The sequence below is a fragment of the Pseudophryne corroboree genome, chromosome 10 (genome assembly GCF_028390025.1).
Source record: "Pseudophryne corroboree isolate aPseCor3 chromosome 10, aPseCor3.hap2, whole genome shotgun sequence".
Classification (NCBI taxonomy): Eukaryota; Metazoa; Chordata; class Amphibia; order Anura; family Myobatrachidae; genus Pseudophryne; species Pseudophryne corroboree.
Window position 1 is genome coordinate 128616929 of NC_086453.1, and position 24656 is coordinate 128641584.

The 24656-nt window shown below is 46.0% G+C and overlaps 1 protein-coding gene across 3 annotated transcripts in view; it reads right to left on the reverse strand.

Annotated features, from left to right (window-relative positions):
- The window catches only part of LOC134966223 (brain-specific angiogenesis inhibitor 1-associated protein 2-like), a 388782-nt gene that overhangs the window by 35181 nt on the left and 328945 nt on the right, over window positions 1-24656 (reverse strand). For all 3 annotated transcript variants that reach the window (XM_063942788.1, XM_063942789.1, XM_063942790.1), the window contains one exon: window positions 2863-3015. In XM_063942788.1, the coding sequence (XP_063798858.1) occupies window positions 2863-3015 (153 nt within the window). The remainder of the gene's footprint in view (window positions 1-2862; window positions 3016-24656) is intronic.

A 24656-nucleotide genomic window follows, 5' to 3' on the forward strand; every position in this document is an offset into this window, starting at 1 on the left:
TCTCTCTCTGCACATGTTATATCTGCCTCCCCTGCAGTGCACATGGTTTTGCCCAACTGCTAAAAAAATTCCTGCTGCGATCAACTTGGAATTACCCCCTTGTAGCAGAGATGAGTTTGTGCAGTCTCTGCTCAGCCCAGGACTTACTCTTCTGCTGCGACGATCGGGGCCGGAGCTGACGTCAGAAACCCTCCCTCTAAACGCCTGGTCCCTCCTGAATTTTCCCGGACACTCCTACAAGATGGTTAGTTTCCACCCACAAACAGTCTCTTCCTGTCAGTCACCTTGCAATCGCCCATGCGATCGCTTTTTCGCACCATCCGTCGCTGTGCACCGATGCCCGGTGCAGTCGTGTGTGAAAATGCACAGCTGCGATCAGGTCTGAATTACCCCCTGAGTACATACTAAGCCGAACACTTGGCTGATCGGATGAAATGCTCCGACACCAGGAGCCTTTGTTCAATAAATATGACTCCCACTCCCTCCCCGTACAGGCTGAGCTAGAAATAGTGTATACGTCTTTGTATCTATGAGATTGGCGGTTAAGCAGTTTAAATATTAAACTGCACATAAAATGCAATCTCCCAATCCAACCGTTTACCGGCTAACGCTCCTGCATACACACCCATACAATCATTGGGCCGAACACCTGATATTGGATGATCTTCTCAATGATTGTATGGATGTGTATGGGTGTAATGTATGGAGTAAATGTTATTCTTGTCATTTTTTCAGTCTTTGCTTCGATACATATGACTTGTCAAGAGCTACTCACAAGATACAGTATATTCATGATGCTACTCACAAAAATTGGGAAATAAAAAAACCTTATGCCCCAAGGTTGAAGACCTGCACCAGAATAGTCTCTGGCTTTAGCTATGTGCCCCCTGATTAACTAACATAAACCATAATCTACGTATTATGTTGTTGTGTTCTCTGGCATGCATTTTACATGGACTCCATCTACAGTATCTAAATATTTAATAGTAATATATTTTCTATTTATGCACATGATATTGACTGTTAGGAATTATTGATTACTTTAAAATACAGTATAGTCAAATGTATATAAAGGAGAAAAAGTTATTATCTAGATGTGGAATTTAGGCAGGTAAATTAATAATGACACAAGAGCAACAAAGGGGATTTGTGTTTCAAAGACTGCTATAAACTGTCCAAAGGGCATTCCAAAGAGAAGTAGGAAGTGTAAAAAGTGTTTTTTTTTAATGAGAGGTTTAAACAATTCAAAGTGTTTTAAATGAAAGGTATGAATTGTCCTAGGAGTTTTCTATGAGAGGTGTGAGTTATCCAAAGAGTTTTCAAATGAGAGGTATGACCTGTCCAATAAGGTTTCCTTGAAGAGATATGAACTGTCCAAATATTTTTTTAAATAAGGGATATAAACTGTCCAACACATTTCAACTGTCTAAACAGTTATCTAATAAGAGATATAAAATTTCCAAGTAGTTTTCTAATGAGGTATGAATTGCACAAGGAGTTTTCTACGAGAGGTATGAACTGTCCAATAAGTTTTCTATGAGAGACAAGAGCCATCCAAACAGTTTTCCAGTTAGAGGTATGAACTGTTCAGTGAGTTTTCTACAAGAGGTATGAACTGTCCAATGAGATTTCTATGAGTAGTATGAGTCAGCCAATGAGTTTTCTAATGAGACATATGAACTGTCCAAGGAGTTTTCTAGCAAGAAATATGAACTATCAAAATAGTTTTTTAATAAGAGATTTAAACTGTTCAACACATTTTGTAATGAGGTATTAACTGTCCAATGAGTTTTCTAACAAGAGATATGAACTGTCCAGTTATCTAATAAGAGATATAACATTTCCAAAAAGTTTTCTAGTGAGGTATGAACTGTCCAAGGAGTTTTCTATGAGAGGTATGAACTGTCTACTGAGTAGTCTACAAGAGGTATGTGCTGTCCAATAAGATTTCTATGAGTAGTATGAGTCAGCCAATGAGTTTTCTAAAGACAGATATGAACTGTCTAAGGAGTTTTCTAATGAGAGATACTGTATGAACTATCCAAAGATTTTTCTAATGAGATGTATGAACTGTCCAAGAAGTTATTTACATGAGATATGAACTGTATAAGGAGTTTTCTTGCAAGAATTATGAACTATACAAATAATTTTTTAATAAGAGCTATAAACTGTTCCATACATTTTGTAATCTATAGATTGTAAGCTTGCGAGCAGGGCCTTCCTACCTCTATGACTGTTTGTTATCACCCATTTTGTTATTGTTATTTCAAATTGTAAAGCGCAACGGAATTTGCTGCGCTATATAAGAAACTGTTAATAAATAAATAATAAATAATAATGAGAGGTATCAACTGTCCAATGAGTTTTCTAACAAGAGATATGATCTGTCCAAAGCGTTTTCTAATTAGAGAGATAAACTGTCCAATCAGATTTCAAATTAGAGGTATTTTCTACGAGAGGTATGATGTTTTTACAAGTTGTATGAGTCATCCAAAGAGGTTTCCAATGAGAGGTATGAACTGTCCGAAGAGTTTTCTATGAAAGGTATGAACTGTCCAGTGAGTTTTGTACGTGTGGTATGAACTGTTCAATGAGTTTTCTATGAGCAGTATGAGCCATCCAATGAGTTTTCTGATGAGTGGTATGAGATGTCAAAGGAGTTTTATAACAATAGATATGAACTGTCCAATGAGTTTTCTGAAGAGAGATATTAACTGTCCAAGAAGATTGCTAATGAGAGGTGTGAACTGTCCACTGAGTCTACAGAAAGTCATGAGCTGTACCTCATGATTATTACAGGAAACTGGGATAAGTCATGGAAAGTACAGGGGAATAATGCTATTTGTTACATCTGTATTGCACCTTGCTGTGATAGGCACTGAAGTGTTTTGACACTGCACACTGTCTGTCCACCAGAAAAGAGTATCGCCGTCGTTCTTCTGTAAGAGCTGCTTTATATCCTTCGGCCACAAATTTGTCCAAATCGCACTGTTTGGTGCTCATGATTTCAACGTACTGCAAAATTAAAACAGAAAAATAACATTAATGTGTGATATGATAAAAACAGATACGGCGATAATTTTCCCAGGAAAAACCCCCGAAAAATAAATATTTTTTTTCTGTTAGCTATTTTGTTACTAATGTACTTTTCTTATCTTGTCCTTCTAATAAAAAATAGATATACAGTAATCAGAACACAGCCTTTCCATGATCATGGAATATTCCTGTTTCAGCAAGGACGGCATTAGCTACACAGTCTATTAAGGAGAGTATTGTAACTGTACAGCACTCAGGCAGCAAAAACTGATATTGCTAAATGAGTTTAAATTAGCATATATTATTATATATTACTAGCGTTTGCCCGTGGCTTCAGTGGTCTGGATGTCTGTTATTGCTCAGTGGAACTAATTTTACAAAGACAGTAGAGGCAACTAATATTGTGATGTATATTTTATATTGTATTCATTGATCAAAAATGTCTTTGTAAACAATACTTGAGGTTTTAGCACAAAAAAAAAAGATGCTTGTGGCTACAAACTCATGAACAAGTGACGTAAAGCTGCCCATGGGAGAAGCAGCTGGTCCTGAGAGCTAAGGGCCTCCTTCAGATCCGATTGCAGCAGTAAATTTGCTAGCTAATGGGCAAAAATAAGAATTTACTTACCGATAATTCTATTTCTCGGAGTCCGTAGTGGATGCTGGGGTTCCTGAAAGGACCATGGGGAATAGCGGCTCCGCAGGAGACAGGGCACAAAAAGTAAAGCTTTCCGATCAGGTGGTGTGCACTGGCTCCTCCCCCTATGACCCTCCTCCAAGCCTCAGTTAGGTACTGTGCCCGGACGAGCGTACACAATAAGGGAGGAATTTTGAATCCCGGGTAAGACTCATACCAGCCACACCAATCACACCGTACAACTTGTGATCAAACCCAGTTAACAGTATGATAACAGAGGAGCCTCTGAAAGATGGCTTCCTAAACAATAACCCGAATTAGTTAACAATAACTATGTACAATTATTGCAGATAATCCGCACTTGGGATGGGCGCCCAGCATCCACTACGGACTCCGAGAAATAGAATTATCGGTAAGTAAATTCTTATTTTCTCTATCGTCCTAGTGGATGCTGGGGTTCCTGAAAGGACCATGGGGATTATACCAAAGCTCCCAAACGGGCGGGAGAGTGCGGATGACTCTGTAGCACCGAATGAGAGAACTCCAGGTCCTCCTTAGCCAGAGTATCAAATTTGTAAAATTTTACAAATGTGTTCTCCCCTGACCACGTAGCTGCTCGGCAAAGTTGTAATGCCGAGACCCCTCGGGCAGCCGCCCAAGATGAGCCCACCTTCCTTGTGGAGTGGGCCTTTACAGATTTAGGCTGTGGCAGGCCTGCCACAGAATGTGCAAGTTGGATTGTGCTACAGATCCAACGAGCAATCGTCTGCTTAGACGCAGGAGCACCCATCTTGTTGGGTGCATACAATATAAACAACGAGTCAGATTTTCTGACTCCAGCTGTCCTTGCAATATATATTTTTAATGCTCTGACAACGTCCAGTAACTTGGAGTCCTCCAAGTCACTTGTAGCCGCAGGCACTACAATAGGCTGGTTCAGATGAAATGCTGACACCACCTTAGGGAGAAAATGCGGACGAGTCCGCAGTTCTGCCCTGTCCGAATGGAAAATCAGATATGGGCTTTTGTAAGATAAAGCTGCCAGTTCTGACCCTCTCCTGGCCGAAGCCAGGGCTAGTAACATGGTCACTTTCCATGTGAGATATTTTAAATCCACCTTTTTTAGTGGTTCAAACCAATGAGATTTTAGAAATTCCAAAACCACATTGAGATCCCACGGTGCCACTGGAGGCACCACAGGAGGCTGTATATGCAGCACTCCCTTAACAAAAGTCTGGACTTCAGGAACTGAAGCCAATTCTTTTTGAAAGAAAATCGACAGGGCCGAAATTTGAACCTTAATAGATCCCAATTTGAGACCCATAGACAATCCTGATTGCAGGAAATGTAGGAATCGACCCAGTTGAAATTCCTCCGTCGGAGCACTCCGATCCTCGCACCACGCAACATATCTTCGCCAAATGCGGTGATAGAGTTGCACGGTTACTTCCTTCCTTGCTTTAATCAAAGTAGGAATGACTTCTTCCGGCATGCCTTTTTCCTTTAGGATCCGGCGTTCAACCGCCATGCCGTCAAACGCAGCCGCGGTAAGTCTTGAAACAGACAGGGACCCTGCTGAAGCAAGTCCCTCCTTAGAGGTAGAGGCCACGGATCTTCCGTGATCATCTCTTGAAGTTCCGGGTACCAAGTCCTTCTTGGCCAATCCGGAACCACTAGTATCGTTCTTACGCCTCTTTGCCGTATAATTCTCAATACTTTTGGTATGAGAGGCAGAGGAGGAAACACATACACCGACTGGTACACCCAAGGCGTTACCAGCGCGTCCACAGCTATTGCCTGCGGATCTCTTGACCTGGCGCAATACCTGTCCAGTTTTTTGTTGAGGCGAGACGCCATCATGTCCACCATTGGTCTTTCCCAACGGGTTACCAGCATGTGGAAGACTTCCGGATGAAGTCCCCACTCTCCCGGGTGAAGGTCGTGTCTGCTGAGGAAGTCTGCTTCCCAGTTGTCCACTCCCGGGATGAACACTGCTGACAGTGCTATCACATGATTCTCTGCCCAGCGAAGAATCCTTGCAGCTTCTGCCATTGCACTCCTGCTTCTTGTGCCGCCCTGTCTGTTTACATGGGCGACTGCCGTGATGTTGTCCGACTGGATCAACACCGGTTTTCCTTGAAGCAGAGGTTCTGCCTGGCTTAGAGCATTGTAGATTGCTCTTAGTTCCAGAATGTTTATGTGAAGAGACGTTTCCAGGCTCGTCCACACTCCCTGGAAGTTTCTTCCTTGTGTGACTGCTCCCCAGCCTCTCAGGCTGGCGTCCGTGGTCACCAGGATCCAATCCTGTATGCCGAATCTGCGGCCCTCCAATAGATGAGCACTCTGCAACCACCACAGAAGAGATACCCTTGTCCTTGGAGACATAGTTATCCGCTGGTGCATCTGAAGATGCGACCCTGACCATTTGTCCAACAGATCCCTCTGGAAAATTCGTGCATGGAATCTGCCGAATGGAATTGCTTCGTAAGAAGCCACCATTTTTCCCAGGACTCTTGTGCATTGATGTACAGACACCTTTCCTGGTTTTAGGAGGTTCCTGACAAGCTCGGATAACTCCTTGGCTTTTTCCTCCGGGAGAAAAACCTTTTTCTGAACCGTGTCCAGAATCATCCCTAGGAACAGCAGACGAGTTGTCGGCATTAACTGGGATTTTGGAATATTCAGAATCCAGCCGTGCTGTTTTAGCACTTCTTGAGACAGTGCTAATCCCCTCTCTAGCTGTTCTCTGGACCTTGCCCTTATCAGGAGATCGTCCAAGTATGGGATAATTAATACGCCTTTTCTTCGAAGAAGAATCATCATCTCGGCCATTACCTTTGTAAAGACCCGAGGTGCCGTGGACAATCCGAACGGCAGCGTCTGAAACTGATAGTGACAGTTTTGTACAACGAACCTGAGGTACCCCTGGTGTGAGGGGTAAATTGGAACGTGGAGGTACGCATCCTTGATGTCCAAGGACACCATAAAGTCCCCTTCTTCCAGGTTCGCTATCACTGCTCTGAGTGACTCCATTTTGAACTTGAACTTCTTTATGTACAGGTTCAAGGACTTCAGATTTAGAATAGGTCTTACCGAGCGGTCCGGCTTCGGTACCACAAATAGAGTGGAATAATACCCCTTTCCCTGTTGTAGAAGAGGTACCTTGACTATCACCTGCTGAGAGTACAGCTTGTGAATGGCTTCCAAAACCGTCTCCCTTTCTGAGGGGGACGTTGGTAAAGCAGACTTCAGGAAACGGCGAGGCGGATCTGTCTCTAGTTCCAACCTGTACCCCTGAGATATTATCTGCAGGATCCAGGGATCTACCTGCGAGTGAGCCCACTGCGCGCTGAAATTCTTGAGACGACCGCCCACCGCCCCCGAGTCCGCTTGAGAAGCCCCAGCGTCATGCTGAGGCTTTTGTAGAAGCGGGGGAGGGCTTCTGTTCCTGGGAAGGAGCTGCCTGTTGGTGTCTCTTCCCCCTTCCTCTGCCTCGTGGCAGATATGAATATCCCTTTGCTCTCTTGTTTTTAAAGGAACGAAAGGGCTGCGGTTGAAAAGTCGGTGTCTTTTTCTGTTGGGGAGTAGCTTGAGGTAAAAAGGTGGATTTCCCGGCTGTAGCCGTGGCCACCAAATCTGATAGACCGACTCCAAATAACTCCTCCCCTTTATACGGCAAAACTTCCATATGCCGTTTTGAGTCCGCATCGCCTGACCACTGTCGCGTCCATAAACTTCTTCTGGCCGAAATGGACATAGCACTTACCCGTGATGCCAGTGTGCAGATATCCCTCTGTGCATCACGCATATAAAGAAATGCATCCTTTATTTGCTCTAAAGACAGTAAAACATTGTCCCTATCCAGGGTATCAATATTTTCAATCAGGGACTCTGACCAAGCTACTCCAGCACTGCACATCCAGGCTGTCGCTATAGCTGGTCGTAGTATAACACCTGTATGTGTGTATATACTTTTTTGGATATTTTCCATCCTCCTATCTGCTGGATCTTTAAGTGCGGCCGTCTCAGGAGAGGGTAACGCCACTTGTTTAGATAAGCGTGTGAGCGCCTTGTCCACCCTAGGAGGTGTTTCCCAGCGCGCCCTAACCTCTGACGGGAAAGGGTATAAAGCTAATAACTTCTTTGAAATTAGCATCTTTTTATCGGGGGCAACCCACGCTTCATCACATACATCATTTAGTTCTTCTGATTCAGGAAAAACTATAGGTAGTTTTTTCACACCCCACATAATACCCTGTTTAGTGGTACCTGTAGTATCAGCTAAATGTAACGCCTCCTTCATTGCCAAAATCATATAACGTGTGGCCCTACTGGAAAATACGGTTGATTCGTCACCGTCGCCACTGGAATCAGTGCCTGTGTCTGGGTCTGTGTCGACCGACTGAGGCAAAGGGCGTTTTACAGCCCCTGACGGTGTTTGAGGCGCCTGGACAGGCACTAACTGATTGTCCGGCCGTCTCATGTCGTCAAACGACTGCTTTAGCGTGTTGACACTATCCCGTAATTCCATAAATAAAGGCATCCATTCTGGTGTCGACCCCCTAGGAGGTGACATCCCCATATTTGGCAATTGCTCCGCCTCCACACCAATATCGTCCTCATACATGTCGACACACACGTACCGACACACAGCAGACACACAGGGAATGCTCTTAACGAAGACAGGACCCCACTAGCCCTTTGGGGAGACAGAGGGAGAGTTTGCCAGCACACACCAAAAGCGCTATATATGACAGGGATAGCCTTATAATAAGTGCTCCCTGTATAGCTGCTTTTATAATATAATTTTTGCCACTATTTTGCCCCCCCTCTCTTGTTTTACCCTGTTTCTGTAGTGCAGTGCAGGGGAGAGACCTGGGAGCCGTCCTGACCAGCGGAGCTGTGTAAGGAAAATGGCGCTGTGTGCTGAGGAGATAGGCCCCGCCCCTTTTCCGGCGGGCTCGTCTCCCGCTCTTTAGTGTATTCTGGCAGGGGTTAAATATCTCCATATAGCCCCCGGAGGCTATATGTGAGGTATTTTTTAGCCAAATAGGTTTTCATTTGCCTCCCAGGGCGCTCCCCTCCCAGCGCCCTGCACCCTCAGTGACTGCCGTGTGAAGTGTGCTGAGAGGAAAATGGCGCACAGCTGCAGTGCTGTGCGCTACCTTTAGAAGACTGAGGAGTCTTCTGCCGCCGATTCTGGACCTCTTCATGTTTCAGCATCTGCAAGGGGGCCGGCGGCGAGGCTCCGGTGACCATCCAGGCTGTACCTGTGATCGTCCCTCTGGAGCTGATGTCCAGTAGCCAAGAAGCCAATCCATCCTGCACGCAGGTGAGTTCACTTCTTCTCCCCTAAGTCCCTCGTTGCAGTGATCCTGTTGCCAGCAGGACTCACTGTAAAATAAAAAACCTAAGCTAAACTTTCTCTAAGCAGCTCTTTAGGAGAGCCACCTAGATTGCACCCTTCTCGGCCGGGCACAAAAATCTAACTGAGGCTTGGAGGAGGGTCATAGGGGGAGGAGCCAGTGCACACCACCTGATCGGAAAGCTTTACTTTTTGTGCCCTGTCTCCTGCGGAGCCGCTATTCCCCATGGTCCTTTCAGGAACCCCAGCATCCACTAGGACGATAGAGAAACCATGGCCCTCATTCCGAGTCGTTCGCTCGGTATATTTCATCGCATCGCAGTAAAATTCCGCTTAGTACGCATGCGCAATATTCGCACTGCGACTGCGCCAAGTAATTTAACAATGAAGATAGTATTTTTACTCACGGCTTTTTCTTCGCTCCGGCGATCGTAATGTGATTGACAGGAAATGGGTGTTACTGGGCGGAAACACGGCGTTTCAGGGGCGTGTGGTTAAAAACGCTACCGTTTCCGGAAAAAACGCAGGAGTGGCCGGAGAAACGGAGGAGTGTCTGGGCGAACGCTGGGTGTGTTTATGACGTCAACCAGGAACGACAAGCACTGAACTGATCGCACAGGCAGAGTAAGTCTGGAGCTACTCTGAAACTGCTAAGTAGTTAGTAATCGCAATATTGCGAATACATCGGTCGCAATTTTAAGAAGCTAAGATACACTCCCAGTAGGCGGCGGCTTAGCGTGTGTAACTCTGCTAAATTCGCCTTGCGACCGATCAACTCGGAATGAGGGCCCATGTACGCTGCAGTGTGTGTGTGTGGGGGCAGATATAACATGTGCAGAGAGAGTTAGATTTGGGCGTGGTGTGTTTAAACTAATATCTAAATTGCAGTGTAAAAATTAAGCGGCCAGTATTTACCCTGCACAGAAACAAAATAACCCACCCAAATCTAACTCTCTCTGCAAATGTTATATCTGCCACACCTGCGCATGGTTTTGCCTATTAGCTAACAAATTTGCTGCTGTGATAAGATCTGAATTAGGCCCTAAGCCTGCAGCTATTAGTGTTTGTCCCTTCAACAGTACCCTGATAAGCAATAATCTATAGTTTTCAATTGTTTATGTAATTCACAAAATCCAATTGAAAAGGCAATCAATCTTACAGTCCAGTCTAACTTCACTTTAGTCAAACAAATATTATCTTCTAGATCCAAAATGCGTTACTACTTAACCTACAGTAACACTGAAAAGTTGCAAGTAACATGACCAACGACTCTATGTTACAGTATGTAGTATTTGTCTTGGTGCGCCAACTGCTGGATTGGCATATGTACTGCAACTTCTTGTGTCAAGATATGATGCCTGATAACTGATGAATACTGCATATACTGCAGAAGTATTTTCCTGCAAAACAGATCTTGAGATACAGTATATATATCTATGTATTAATATATGCACACATACATAACTGTTTGCATTTGGGATGTGCAATATATGTATATATTGTATATTTATATATACATATACAGTAGTGATTTTGGACTTGAAGAGCCTGTGCATAATCCGATAAAAAAAAAATTGTCTCCATAGTTTCTAAACAGTCCCTAAGAGTATAATTGTCAAAAAACATTATATTCATATACAAATAGTGAAAGGTTGGCTAGTTTAAACTAGAGATGAGTGGGTTCGATTCTCTGAGAACCGAACCCCCTCCCGAACTTCACGTCCCAAGCTAGGGACTTCCTGCCAGACTCAGAAACCAGAACGATGCAAAACGTCATCATCCTGCTGTCGGATTCTCGTGGGTTTTGGATTCCATATAAAGAGCCGCGCGTCGCTGTCATTTTCACTCCGGCATTGGAGACTGTAGCGAGAGGACGTGTCTCCGTCCTCACTCAGTGTCTGTGCGGGAAAGTGGAGTGGCGATACCAGTGCTGTCTTGTCCAGTGTAGTGTCTTATGCTGCATCAGTCCAGTCACAGTGCTGGTGTCCTTTGCTGCCATATGTCCAGTGTAGCTGAATAAGTCCAGTGCAGTGGTGCTGTGTTGTCCTGCATCAGTCCAGTGGTGGTGTCTTGTGCTGCATCAGTCCGTCACAGTGGTGGTGTCCTCTGCTGCCATATGTCCAGTGCTGCTGTATAAGTCCAGTCCAGTGGTGCTGTGTTGTGCTGCATCAGTCCAGTGGTGGTGTCTTGTGCTGCATCAGTCCGTCACAGTGGTGGTGTCCTCTGCTGCCATATGTCCAGTGCTGTTGTATAAGTCCAGTCCAGTGTTGCTGTGTTGTCATGCATCAGTCCAGTGGTGGTGTCCCTGTGCTGCTGTATAAGTCCAGTGGTACTGCCGTATAAATCCAATGATACTGCCGTATATGTCCAGTGGTACTGCGTATAACTCCAATGATACTTCCGTATATGTCCAGTGCTACTGCCGTATAAATCCAGTCCAGTGATACTGCCGTATAAATCCAGTCCAGTGATACTGCCGTAGAAGTCCAGTGATACTGCCGTATAAATCCAGTGATACTGCCGTATATATCCAGTGATACTGCCATATAATTCCAGTGATACTGCCGTATATGTCCAGTGGTACTGCCGTATAAATCCAGTGGTACTGGCGTATAAATCCAGTCCAGTGGTACTGCCGTATAAGTCCAGTGATACTGCTGTATGTGACCAGTGGTACTGCCTTATAAATCCAGTGATACTGCCGTATATGTCCAGTGGTACTGCCGTATAAATCCAGTGATACTGCCGTATAAGTCCAGTCCAGTGGTACTGCCGTATAAATCCAGTCCAGTGGTGCTGTCATATAAATTCAATGGTGCTGTCCTGTGCTTTATATTATTTACTCCAAATAAAGGGATTATTAATATTTAATCCAAATAATGTTTACAGGGTTTGCCCTGTGTGATGTAGAGGTACGCTCTCCTGTGCTGCATTCTGTTAAATAACTCCAGAAAAATAATGGAGAACAAAAATTTGGAGGATAAAATAGGGAAAGATCAAGAACCACTTACTCCTACTGCTGCTGCTGCTGTTGTTGCTGCTGGGAGTCGATCATCATCCCAGAGGGGAAGACCACTTGTACTACTTCAACTAAGCAAATGAATGTCCAACAGTCCTTTGCGAGGAAGATGAAATATGACAGCAGTAATCCTATTGCAAAGTGGATAGTCATCGTATTGCAAAGCGGATAACTGAAGCCTTGACAGCTATGTTGGTGTTAGACGTGCGTCCGGTACCCGCCATTAATGCAGTGGGACTGCAGTGCCAACCCTAGATGGGCCAGGTGTTTGTGCCGCACACTTGTGTCGCTTAACTTAGTTATACAGCTACCTCATTGCACCTCTTTTACTTCTTTGCATGATGTGCGGTTTGGGGACTAGTTTAGTTTAAGTGCCATCCTGTCTGCCACTGCAGTGCCACTCCTAGATGGGCCAGGTGTTTGTGCCGCACACTTGTGTCGCTTAGCTTAGTTATACAGCTACCTCATTGCACCTTTTTTACTTCTTTGCATGATGTGCTGTTTGGGTTTTTTTTTTACTTGTGTAATTTTTTTATTGAAGTTTTTCAGGGAAAAACAAAAAACATTAAATACAGAACAAAACCAAAACACCAAACAAAACCACACAAAAAAAAAAAAAAAAGGTACAGGAAAAATACAGCAAATAATGCAATCTGTGTCACAGTGTCACATAGATAAAGATAGTAAGTGTCACGACAATCTCGCAAATTCACATACTAAGCCTCAATCAGTTAGAGAATAGTGCCCCAGCTGCAGCCAGACGGGAGTTATTCCACCTATCCCACTTGCTGAGGTATTGGGGCAGGGTCCCTCTAGACCTATGTGTAAACCTCTCATGTCCTGACACCTCATTCACTAGAGCTCGCCAATTGTACACATTAAGGGAAGAAGTAGCAAACCAGTTACGTGCTATAATCACCTTAGCTAAGGTAGTCAGGCAAAGAACATATTTGTATAATGCCGGGCAGTAGGATTCCTCTAAGTCTAGCGCAAACATACACAGTGTAGGAGAAAGGGGGGGCAGCGTAGGTTCAGTAAGCAGAATGTCCGACCAGACTGCTTCCAAAAAGGCATATACAGTGGGGCACAGCCATGGTAGATGCCAAAAGGTAGCTTCAGAGGCACCACATCTTGGGCAGGTAGTACCCGGCCGTAGACCTGCTTTACATAAAGAAACTGGAGTTCTATACGTCCTATGTAAAACAAAGAAATTAACCTGCTGGTACTTGACACACTGAGTAGTATATTTAAGAGAGCACAACACCTGGAGCCATTGGTCATCTGTAAGTGGGCCAATGTCTTGCTCCCACTTAAGTTTAAGTTGGTCAAGTATATTCGGGCAGATGTGGGTATTAAGACTAACATATAAAGTGGAAACTTGGTGACTTGTACCCAAATTCATAACCATGTCTTTAATCGGGGAATCAGAAATGGACGGAGGCGAGGCCCCAAACTGTGCCTGCACCGCATGGCGGAGCTGTAGATAACGATAAAAGGATCTATTGGATATTTCAAGCTCCTCCCGCAGTTGCGTGAAAGATTTAAAAACACCATTATCATACAGTTGAGAAACTGTGGTAAGGCCCGCCCCAATCCATATATTGTCCTGTGAGAGCTGCAATAACTTCCTATACGCTGGGTTAAACCAAAGTGGCGAGTCAGAATCTGTACCTCGCCATGCATAATAGGAGTGAGTTTGACGCCATACAATTAGCGACTGACGGAGTAAAGGAGGAAGACCAGCAGTAGAAGAGGCAGAAAGAAGGAACTGGACAGGGGAGAAGTGAGACCCCACATACTCGGCAAAGAATCTCTCAAACGTGGGACTATCCCTACTGAGAATCCAATTAGACAAATGCGCAAGTTGGGCACCTAGATAATAGGCCCGCAGATTGGGAAAACTCAAACCTCCATCCAATTTAGCCCTAACCAGAGCTCTCAAGGCAACCCTAGGCGTTTTGTCGCCCCAAACAACAGAGGAAAGCACACTATCAATGCTAGTGAAAATTTTCTTGGGGATATAAGTAGGAGAGTGCTGCAATAGATAAAGATATTTTGGTTGTATCACCATCTTGATCAAGTTAATGCGACCCGTGACAGTAAGGGGAAGCTTCTTCCATACATGGATCCGTCGCTTCAGATCCACCGTGACCTGGTCAATGTTGTGATGTACAAAAGACTTAACATTAGGAGTGATCCAGACACCAAGATACTGAAAGCGAAGGGTCCAGTGCAAGGAGGACACAATAGGCAATGGGTCAGGAAGAATACCAGATATGGGAAAGACATTAGATTTATTCCAGTTGATAGTCAGGCCGGAATAGAGGCCAAATGTATCAACAATACTTAGAAGGGAGGTCAGGGAAGCATCAGGGTCACTGAGAAACAAAAGCATGTCATCGGCATATAATGCAATAACATCCTCATGTCCGTCAATAGTAATGCCCCTAACATCAGGGGACGCTGTAATGAAACTCGCCAATGGTTCCACAACTAGGGCGAAAAGGGCAGGGGACAGTGGGCAGCCCTGTCTAGTACCACGAGACAAAGCAAATGGGGATGTTACATAGCCAATGACAGATATTCGAGCCACGGGGGAGGAATAGAGTAATTGTACCCAGCGTATGAATTTGGGGCCAAAAGCAAATCGTCTAAGGACATCCCACAAATACTCCCACTCCACAGAGTCGAAGGCTTTGGCAGCATCCAGGGAAACCACCACAGCCCCCGACTCGGACTGGTCCCCCATCTGCAGGTGACAAAACAGGCGCCTCAAATTTTGGAGAGTAGACTTGCCTGGCATAAATCCTGTCTGATCATCATGAATGATCGAAGTGATAACACTATTGAGTCTAAGTGCTAGAATTTTGGCCAAAATCTTGACATCAGTAGGTAGCAATGAGATTGGGCGGTAGGATTCTGGGGCCGTAGGGTCCTTACCTGGTTTGAGGATCACCACAATAATAGCTTCAGACATAGAAGGAGGCAAACGAGCACCCTCTAGCAAAGCATTAAAGAGAGTCAAAAGATAAGGGACAAAGTATGCACGATATTGTCTATAGACTTCAACCGGTATACCGTCGCTACCCGGGGCCTTTTTATTAGGGAAGGAGGCAATAGCTGCCTCAACTTCCTCTGGAGTGATACTAGCATCTAGAAAATCTATAGATTGTTGGGACAATTGTGGTAGGACAATACATGAAAGATATTGCTGTAGTTGACTGGAGGTATAAGTGACTTTAGAGGCATACAACGAGGAATAAAAGGACTGGAAAACCTGGGCTATCTCAGGAGTGGCATAGACCATTTCGCCCTGGGCATCACAGATCTGCTGAATGGAACCTCCAGTTCTCTCCCCCCGAGCTAGAAAAGCCAAGTAACTACCCCCCGTGTCCGATTGTGAATAGAGGGTATGCTGGGAGAAAAGTAATTTGCGCCTTGATTTATCAAGTAAATGGTCAGACCAGGCTTTCCTGGCCAAATCCCACCTCACTCGGTCACTAAGGGTCTTAGTAGAAAGGTAAACAGACTCAGATTGGGAACAGGCAAGCTCCAGGCGCACCTCCTCCTCCCTACTAGATTTTTTGACACTAGCTATTTGTCATATGAAGGAGCCCCGTAGCGAAGCCTTAAATGCATCATGTTTAACCAGTTGATCAGAACAGGATGCATTATGAACCTCAAAATCACTCCATTCACGAACCAAGGCCTCATGATCAGTCAACAAGGTCAACCAAAATGGGTTCAATTTCCAAAGTTTAGCCCCACAGACAGGCACAGAATCTAGGGCCACCAGCAAGGGTGAGTGGTCCGAGGTTCCCCTCTGTAGGTACTGGACATCTAGTATTCTAGCAGTGAGATCAGGGGAAATGAGGGCCAAATCTATTCTCGAGAACGTGTGAAAACTGGGCGAGTGGCAAGAGTATTGTAGTTGTTTAGGGTGTCTCAGCCTCCAAATATCCAGGAGCCCAAGCTCGGCAACCAGCCTCGCAAACGGTGTGGGGGACGGGGAAGTAGAGGGTAGAGAAGAGGGAAGCTCAGCCCACCGATCTAAAACTTTATCTAAAACATTATTGAAATCTCTGATGCAAAGGACCGGTGCTGAGGGAGAAGTAGCAATAAACGACATTGCCTGTCGGAGTACTTCATTATTGTAGGGGAGGGGGGGGGGGGATATAAACAGCAAGTATATGCAAAAGTGTACGGTTAACATAAGCCCTAAGGAATACATACCTGCCATATTGGTCAATTTGACTATGAACTAAATGGAAATTAACCGACTTCCGCACCAAAACTGAAACCCCCCTGGAATTAGCAGAAAAGGTGAAATGATAGGAGAGACCAACCCAGGGCTTCCTGAGAGCCAAGGTTCTAGTACCAACCAAGTGTGTTTCGGAGAGGCATATGACATCTGCCTTATACTTCCTCACCTGAGATAAAACCAGAGCCCGCTTGATGCGGTCATTCAAGCCACTCACATTACAGCCGAGTATGCGGAGTCCATCAACCCCTGCAGCCATGAGTATAAGAAAGAAAGGACAGAAGGAGAAAAGAAGCAAGGGGCGAATACGGAGAGGCAGAAGAAGAGGAATATCCAAGGCAAGCAGGGCACGTAACAGAGAGGAACCCGGAGTGTAGAGAAGGAAGGAGCAAAGGGACCACTGCGGCCCTCCACCAGCAAGCAGGTAGAGCAGCCGGAGACCAAAAGGCACATATAAGAAAAAACAGACACATTGCAATTCAAGAAAAAAAATAACACAGTGACACATGGAGCAATACATATACAAGAAAAACAAACAAACCCAAAACAGCCCAAACACCCCCCTCCCTGCATATCCATCCCAAACTAGACACGCCTGGATCCCAAAAAAACAACTAAACTAAAGCTGAAAACCTATAGCAACCCCAGGGAGTAGAGACAAGTATTGCCTCTACAGAAAGGCTATATCCTAGCATTCAGCTCCTAAACTTAAAGATCGTCCCCGTTACATGAATAGCAGGAGTACAAAACCCAGCAAACAATGCGACCCCTGAGAGAGAAACAGTCCTCAGTTAGGGGCCCGAGGTCTACGCTCCAGCCAGGCCTCCGCCTCTTAAGGGGTATTGAAGAAGTGTGTGGAGCCATCATACACCACCCTTAAACGTGCCGGAAACAACATGGTATTTTGGATTTGATGGTCACGAAGCTTACTTTTGACCTGAAGGAACTGTGCACGCGACTTCTGGACATCTACGGCGAAGTCCGTATAAACAGAAATATCATGGTTGTCAAATTTCAAAGGACCCTGTGTGCTGGCCAGCCGCAGGACCGCATCCCGGTCCCTGTAGTGTAGGAAACGGGCTATGAAAGTGCGTGCAGGTGCGCCCGGGGGAGGAGCCCTGGCAGGTAATCGGTGCGCCCTCTCCACAGAAAACTGAGGACCAAAGTCATCACGTTGAAATAATCGGAGAAGCCATGTTTCCAGGAACGATTCTGGGGAGGAGCCCTCCGCTTTCTCCGGGAGGCCCACAAAGCGGACGTTATTCCGACGTAGTCTTCCTTCAATATCAGAGAGCTTCGCCTTAACTGCCGACATTTGAGTTGTGAGATTGGAAACCGTATCTTTAAGAGGATTGGTGACATCTTCTAAGTCGGAGATACGGTGCTCCGCTTCCCCCACCCGTTCACGAATCTTTTGCATGTCATGTCTGATTAAAGTGATATCCACCTGTACTTGGCCGATTTTATCCATGACTCTGTGTTCGGACGTGGATATGGCCAAAAGAATTTGCTGCGTCGACTGGGACGTGTCATCCTCTCGAGGAGGTGTCCCCGAGGGGGAAGGAGGGGATGGGGGAGCAGTACCCCGGGTGAGTTGGGAGGAAGACTGAGAGCCTCTAGCAAATTTTTCAAGCTTAGCAGCAGCGGTAGCAGCAGCAGCACTGCCCCCACGCACCATGACGGGACACGGGTGGAACACGGGGGTGGAGGTAGAAATAGCAATAACAGTAGAGGCCAGGTGCGAGAGCAAAGCTACTGAAGTAATGCAGAGAGAGGACTCCCGTAGCGATGATATAAAACAAACAATACGTGCTCACCACAGGCTGTAAAATCTTCAGGCTTCCAGAGTCTCACTTAGGTGAATGAACACAAGCAGGGAAAAGGAAATCCTTAGTGGCAGCAGTCAGGCTGTATAATCAGCAGCAGGCTTCCAAGTGGACCCTCATGGAGAGTAGTGTAGATAGGGAAGCGCCAACCAGCAACGTAGGCAAAGTAGGATAGCTGCAGGTGTCCAGGCAGCCCAGCAGGCAGAGTAGTGCAGACAGGGAGGCTCCAACCAGCAGTGCAGGGAGGCAGGGGTCGTCAGGAGGGACGGTCAGTGCAGACAGATGCACCCCCGCACTGTCAGCAGCAATCACCGCCACACAGTCAGCCCGCCGGTCGCAAGGTGGAGGGAGACAGGGGCACCCGCCGACCTCTGGATCAGCAGAAGCAGCAGAGGGCACGGGTGAAGGGAGCTCCGGCCCAGCGCGTCCCCGGCCTCCGCTGTTAGTTCTCAATATGGCGCCGCACTTCTGGTCAGACGGAAGGAGTGAGGCAGAGTGATGTAGGCCACGATCCGTCCAGCGGCCGCCCAGGGCAGAGACACAGTCCCGCAGCCTCCTCAAAATGTGCAGGGCCAAGAGACACAAAGGGTGAGCCAGGTCAGGAGCGATCACCAGCGGGGGAATCAGGATAAAGACAGCAGGATAGACGGAGCTCTAACTCCTAGCTCCTTACTCCATGCTCGGCCAAGCCACGCCCCCCCTGCTGTTTGGGGTTTAGTTTTTTTAAGTGCCATCCTGTCTGCCACTGCAGTGCCACTCCTAGGTGGGCCAGGTGTTTGTGCCGCACACTTGTGTCGATTAGCCATACAGCTACCTCATTGCACATCTTTTACTTCTTTGCATGATGTGCTGTTTGGGGACTAGTTTTTTTTTAAGTGCCATCCTGTCTGCCACTGCAGTGCCAGTCCTAAATGGGCCAGGTGTTTGTGCCGCACACTTGTGTCTCTTAGCTTAGTCATACAGCTACCTCATTGCACCTCTTTTACTTCTTTGCATGATGTGCTGTTTGGGGCCTAGTTTTTTTAAGTGCCATCCTGTCTGCCACTGCAGTGCCACTCCTAGATGGGCCAGGTGTTTGTGCCGCACACTTGTGTCGCTTAGCTTAGTCATACAGCTACCTTGTTGCACCTCTTTTACTTCTTTGCATGATGTGCTGTTTGGGGACTAGTTTTTATTTAAGTGCCATCCTGTCTGCCACTGCAGTGCCACTCCTAGATGGTCCAGGTGTTTGTGCCGCACACTTGTGTCGCTTTGCTTAGTCATACAGCTACCTCGGTGCAACTGTTAGGCCTAAAAACAATATTGTCAGGTGTGAGGTGTTCAGAATAGACTGGAAATAAGTGAAAATTAATGTTATTGAGGTTAATAATACCGTAGGATCAAAATTACCCCCAAATTCTGTGATTTTAGCTATTTTTATGATTTTTTGAAAAATCATCCAGATCCAAAACCAAAACCCGAAAGGGTGGTTTTGGCAAAACCAATCCAGATCCAAAACACGAGCAAGGATCCAGATCCAAAACAAAAACAAAAACATGAAAAGTGCCCGCCGCCCATCTCTAGTTTAAACCAAATGTTTGTTGTTTGTTTTTTAAACACTCAGGTTTTTTTTTTTATAATGCTGTGACTACTGGCATGGGATCCGGTCTGAAGATCGACAGTGTCTAGGTCAACAATGTTTAGGTCGACCACTATAGGTCGACAGTCACTAGGTCGACGTGGATGGAAGGTCGACAGGGTTTCTAGGTCGACATGTGCTAGGTCGGCAGGTCTAAAGGTCGACATGAGTTTTTCAAATTTTTTTCTTTTTTTTTCTTTTTTCATACTTAACGATCCACGTGGACTACGATTGGAACGGTAAAGTGTGCCGAGCAAAGCGGTAGCGGAGCGAAGGCACCATGCCCGAAGCATGGCGAGCGAAGCGAGCCATGCGAGGGGACGCGGTGCACTAATTTGGGATCCCGGTCATTCTACGAAGAAAACGACACAAAAAAAATATCCTCATGTCGACCTTTAGACCTGTCGACCTAGCACATGTCGACCTAGAAACCCTGTCGACCTTCCATCCATTTCGACCTAGTGACTGTCGACCTATAGTGGTCGACCTAAACATTGTCGACCTAGACACTGTCGATTTGATGAACCACACCCTACTGGCATAGCGACGTGACTTCTTAAAACGAGCCTATTATACTAAAAAATGTGTATATGTATTCAAAATGTTTGCTAATGCTTAACCCCCCTTTTTTTGTTTTATGTGTGTGTGTGTGTGTGTGTGTGTGTGTGTGTGTGTGTGTGTGTGTGTATTCTCTGAAAAGTGCTTTTGCATTTTCCATTTTGTATCACTATTCAGATTTATTTAATTATAATAAGTAGGACTAATTCTTAACATCAACGTCATATTTTCAATTTCATCTATTGCTGATTGTACTTTGTATGCACAGATGTAGCCACGCTCATCGTGTCTAGATTTATGTACAGTCTTGCCTCGTTAAGCGCAACTGCGTGCTTGTCTAAGACGTGCACACACCCTATTCACAGTGAATGGGGCGGCAAAAGTTTTGATACTTGATCCTAGGTTCAAGTCATACACTGTGTATGACTTAAACCTAGGATCAAGCACAGGTGCCAAAATGTCTTGATTTCAAGAGATTGATGACCCTTGAATCCTAACAAAGCGAATGAAGGGCTTCACCTACAAGTCTGACATACTTAGCGGAATCGCTCCATTTCAGCTCCCCCTTCACTTTCCTCCAGCCGCTTTTGCAAAGCCAGATGAGTGCAATAGCATAACCCAAGCTGGGAGTGTCCGAACTAACTTCACATGTGGCAACTTCGAAGGGTTGGAGAACCTTGCACAACATGAATATTATTCTCCACTGCGCTTGACTTAGGTGCATTTCTGCTCCTTTCCCTATGTCATAGGTGGATGTGTAGGCTTGAATGGCCTTTTGCTGCTACTCCATCCGCTGAAGCATGTAAAGGGTAGAATTCCACCTCGTTACTACCTCTTGCTTCAGATGATGGAAGGGAAAATTCAAGAGTGGTTGCTGGCACTCCAGTCTTCGACATGCAGTTGCTGAATATCGAAAATGACCACAAATTTTCGGGCCACCGACAGCATCTCCTGAATGCCCCTGTCATTTTAAAGAATATTCTGCACCACCAAATTAATAGTGTGAGCAAAACATGGGACATGTTAGAATTCACCCAGATGTAATGCTCTCACAATATTGGTGGAGTTGTCAGATATCACAAATCCCAAGAGATTGCAGGCGCTTGGATCCAACAGAGAAAAGGGAGCTAGGTGTCGATGGACTGGTTACATTCTTATTCAAGTTTATTCAACAACTTGTGATGTATGCGCTGCAAGTGGCGTAACAGGGAGGAGGTTCCTAGGTGGTTACGGTCCCTACGTCTACTTACAACAGGTTTACAAAGGCTACAGGTGGCTACACAGTAATTGTCAAAGTGTGGGGAGAAATAATTCCACACAGGAGAGGTGGATTTTTTCGTCTTTTTCCCAGGCATGACAATGGGTTTCATACCATGGGCAACAACTGTCTCCACTGGAGCCTTATTTAAACAAACCACATCCCCATCATCCAAATCCTCATTGTCAACATTTTCATTAGCGCCAGATACATCAATATTTTCCTCATCCTGGTATACTTCTACAGTGACATCCTCAATCTCAATGTCAGCACGTTGACTGGCGCTGCTCCTCCCAACACTTGCAGGGGGTGTGCAAATGGTGGAAGGAGCCTCCTTTTCCTGTACAGCATTGGAAAGGTCAGGTTTCTACATCGCAACCGCGGACACACTTGGAATCTCCTTGGGGATTGGTGATATTTCTGAACACACAGTTGGTTCCTGTGCCTTAACAAGTTGAGTTTTTTTTAACTCTTCTACAGGGAGGAGGGCTTAAATGATCATTATGAGACGCAGAACCACCAGTCATATACACAGGCCAAGGCCTTGGCCTTTCCTTGCCACTTTGTGTAGTGACTGGCGTATTGCCAATTTTATGTTTCTTGTCAGCTAACTTTAATTTTTTTATTTTTTATTTATCACCGTAAAATATTGCTTATTTCATTTTACATGCCCTCTACGCCATTGTGCATCGGCTTTAGCAGATGACGTTGACGGAATTGCATTGTCAATGTCATGACTAGTGGCAGCAGTTTCAGCACTAGTAGTAGGAAGTGGTTCCTGATCTTTCAATTGTTTGTCCTCCATTTCTATCAATACGATGTGGGGTACAGCAACAGCGTCGCACAAATGAGTCAGAAATATACTGTATATAATAATTACACCCTGAGGTTGACTTCACCGACAGCGTCGCACAAATGAGTCAGATATATGTAGAATCTTTTTTATATCACACAACGGCGGTTACAGTGTTGCACAAATGAGTCAGAAATACATAAAATAATTACACACTGCGGTTGACTTAATCGACAGCATCGCACAAATGAGTAAGAAATATATATAATAACTACACACTGCAGTTGACTGCACCGGCAGCGTTGCACAATGCGTGTATGAGTAGGAAATAATATACTGCGGTCCGACCGGCAGTGTCACAGTACTTATGAAAAGAAAAAAAAATGTATTGTACACTAGGGTACAGCACAAACATAAAAGAAATATACACTGCTCAAAAAAATAAAGGGAACACTTAAACAACACAATATAACTCCAAGTCAATCACACTTCTGTAAAATCAAACTGTCCACTTAGGAAGCAACACTGATTGACAATCAACTTCACATGCTGTTGTGCAAATGGAATAGACAACAGGTGGGAATTATAGGCAATTAGCAAGACACCCCCAATAAAGGAGTTGTTCTGCAGGTGGTGACCACAGACCACTTCTCAGCTCCTATGCTTTCTGGCTGATGTTTTGGTCACTTTTGAAAGCTGGCGGTGCTTTCACTCTAGTGGTAGCATGATACGGAGTCTACAACCCACACAAGTGGCTCAGGTAGTGCAGCTCATCCAGGATGCCACATCAATGCGAGCTGTGGCAAGAAGGTTTGCTGTGTCTGTCAGCGTAGTCTCCAGAGCATGGAGGCGCTACCAGGAGACAGGCCAGTACATCAGGAGACGTGGAGGAGGCCGTAGGAGGGCAAGAACCCAGCAGCAGGACCGCTACCTCCGCCTTTGTGCAAGGAGGAACAGGAGGAGCACTGTCAGAGCCCTGCAAAATGACCTCCAGCAAACCACAAATGTTCATGTGTCTACTCAAACGATCAGAAACAGACTCCATGAGGGTGGTATGAGGGCCCGACGTCCACAGGTGGGGGTTGTGCTTACAGCCCAACACCGTGCAGGACGTTTGGCATTTGCCAGAGAACACCAAGATTGGCAAATTCGCCACTGGCGCCCTGTGCTCTTCACAGATGAAAGCAGGTTCTGACTGAGCACGTGACAGACGTGACAGAGTCTGGAGACGCCAAGGAGAACGTTCTGCTGCCTGCAACATCCTCCAGCATGACCAGTTTGGCAGTGGGTCAGTAATGGTGTGGGGTGGCATTTCTTTGGGGGGCCGCACAGCCCTCCATGTGCTCGCCAGAGGTAGCCTGACTGCCATTAGGTACCGAGATGAGATCCTCAGACCCATTGTGAGACCATATGCTGGTGCGGTTGGCCCTGGGATCCTCCTAATGCAAGACAATGCTAGACCTCATATGGCTGGAGTGTGTCAGCAGTCCCTGCAAGACGAAGGCATTGATGCTATGGACTGGCCCGCCCGTTCCCCAGGGGTGTAGTACTGGTGACCGGCGGTCTCCTGACCGCCGGTCACCTTACCGACGCCGGGATCCCGGCAGCATACCGACGCCGGGATCCCGGCGGGGAGGGGCGAGTGCAGCAAGCCCCTTGCGGGCTCGCTGCGCTCGCCACGCTGCGGGCTCGGTGGCGACCTGCGGTCGCCACGGGTTCTATTCCCACTCTATGGGTGTCGTGGACACCCACGAGTGGAAATAGTCCCTGTTGGTCAGCATGCCGACCATCGGGATAGTGAGCCGTCGGGCTCACGGAGGAGGTCATGTGACTGTCGGTCAGCTGACCGGCGGTCACATGAATACCACCCGTTCCCCAGACCTGAATCCAATTGAGCACATCTGGGACATCATGTCTCGCTCCATCCACCAACGCCACATTGCACCACAGACTGTTCAGGAGTTGGCAGATGCTTTAGTCCAGGTCTGGGAGGAGATCACTCAGGAGACCATCCGCCACCTCATCAGGAGCATGCCCAGGCATTGTAGGGAGGTCATACAGGCACGTGGAGGCCACACACACTACTGAGCCTCATTTTGACTTGTTTTAAGGACATTACATCAAAGTTGGATCAGCCTGTAGTGTGTTTTTCCACTTTCATTTTGAGTGTGACTCCAAATCCAGACCTCCATGGGTTAATAAATTTGATTTCCATTGATAATTTCTGTGTAATTTTGTTGTCAGCACATTCAACTATGTAAAGAACAAAGTATTTAATAAAAATA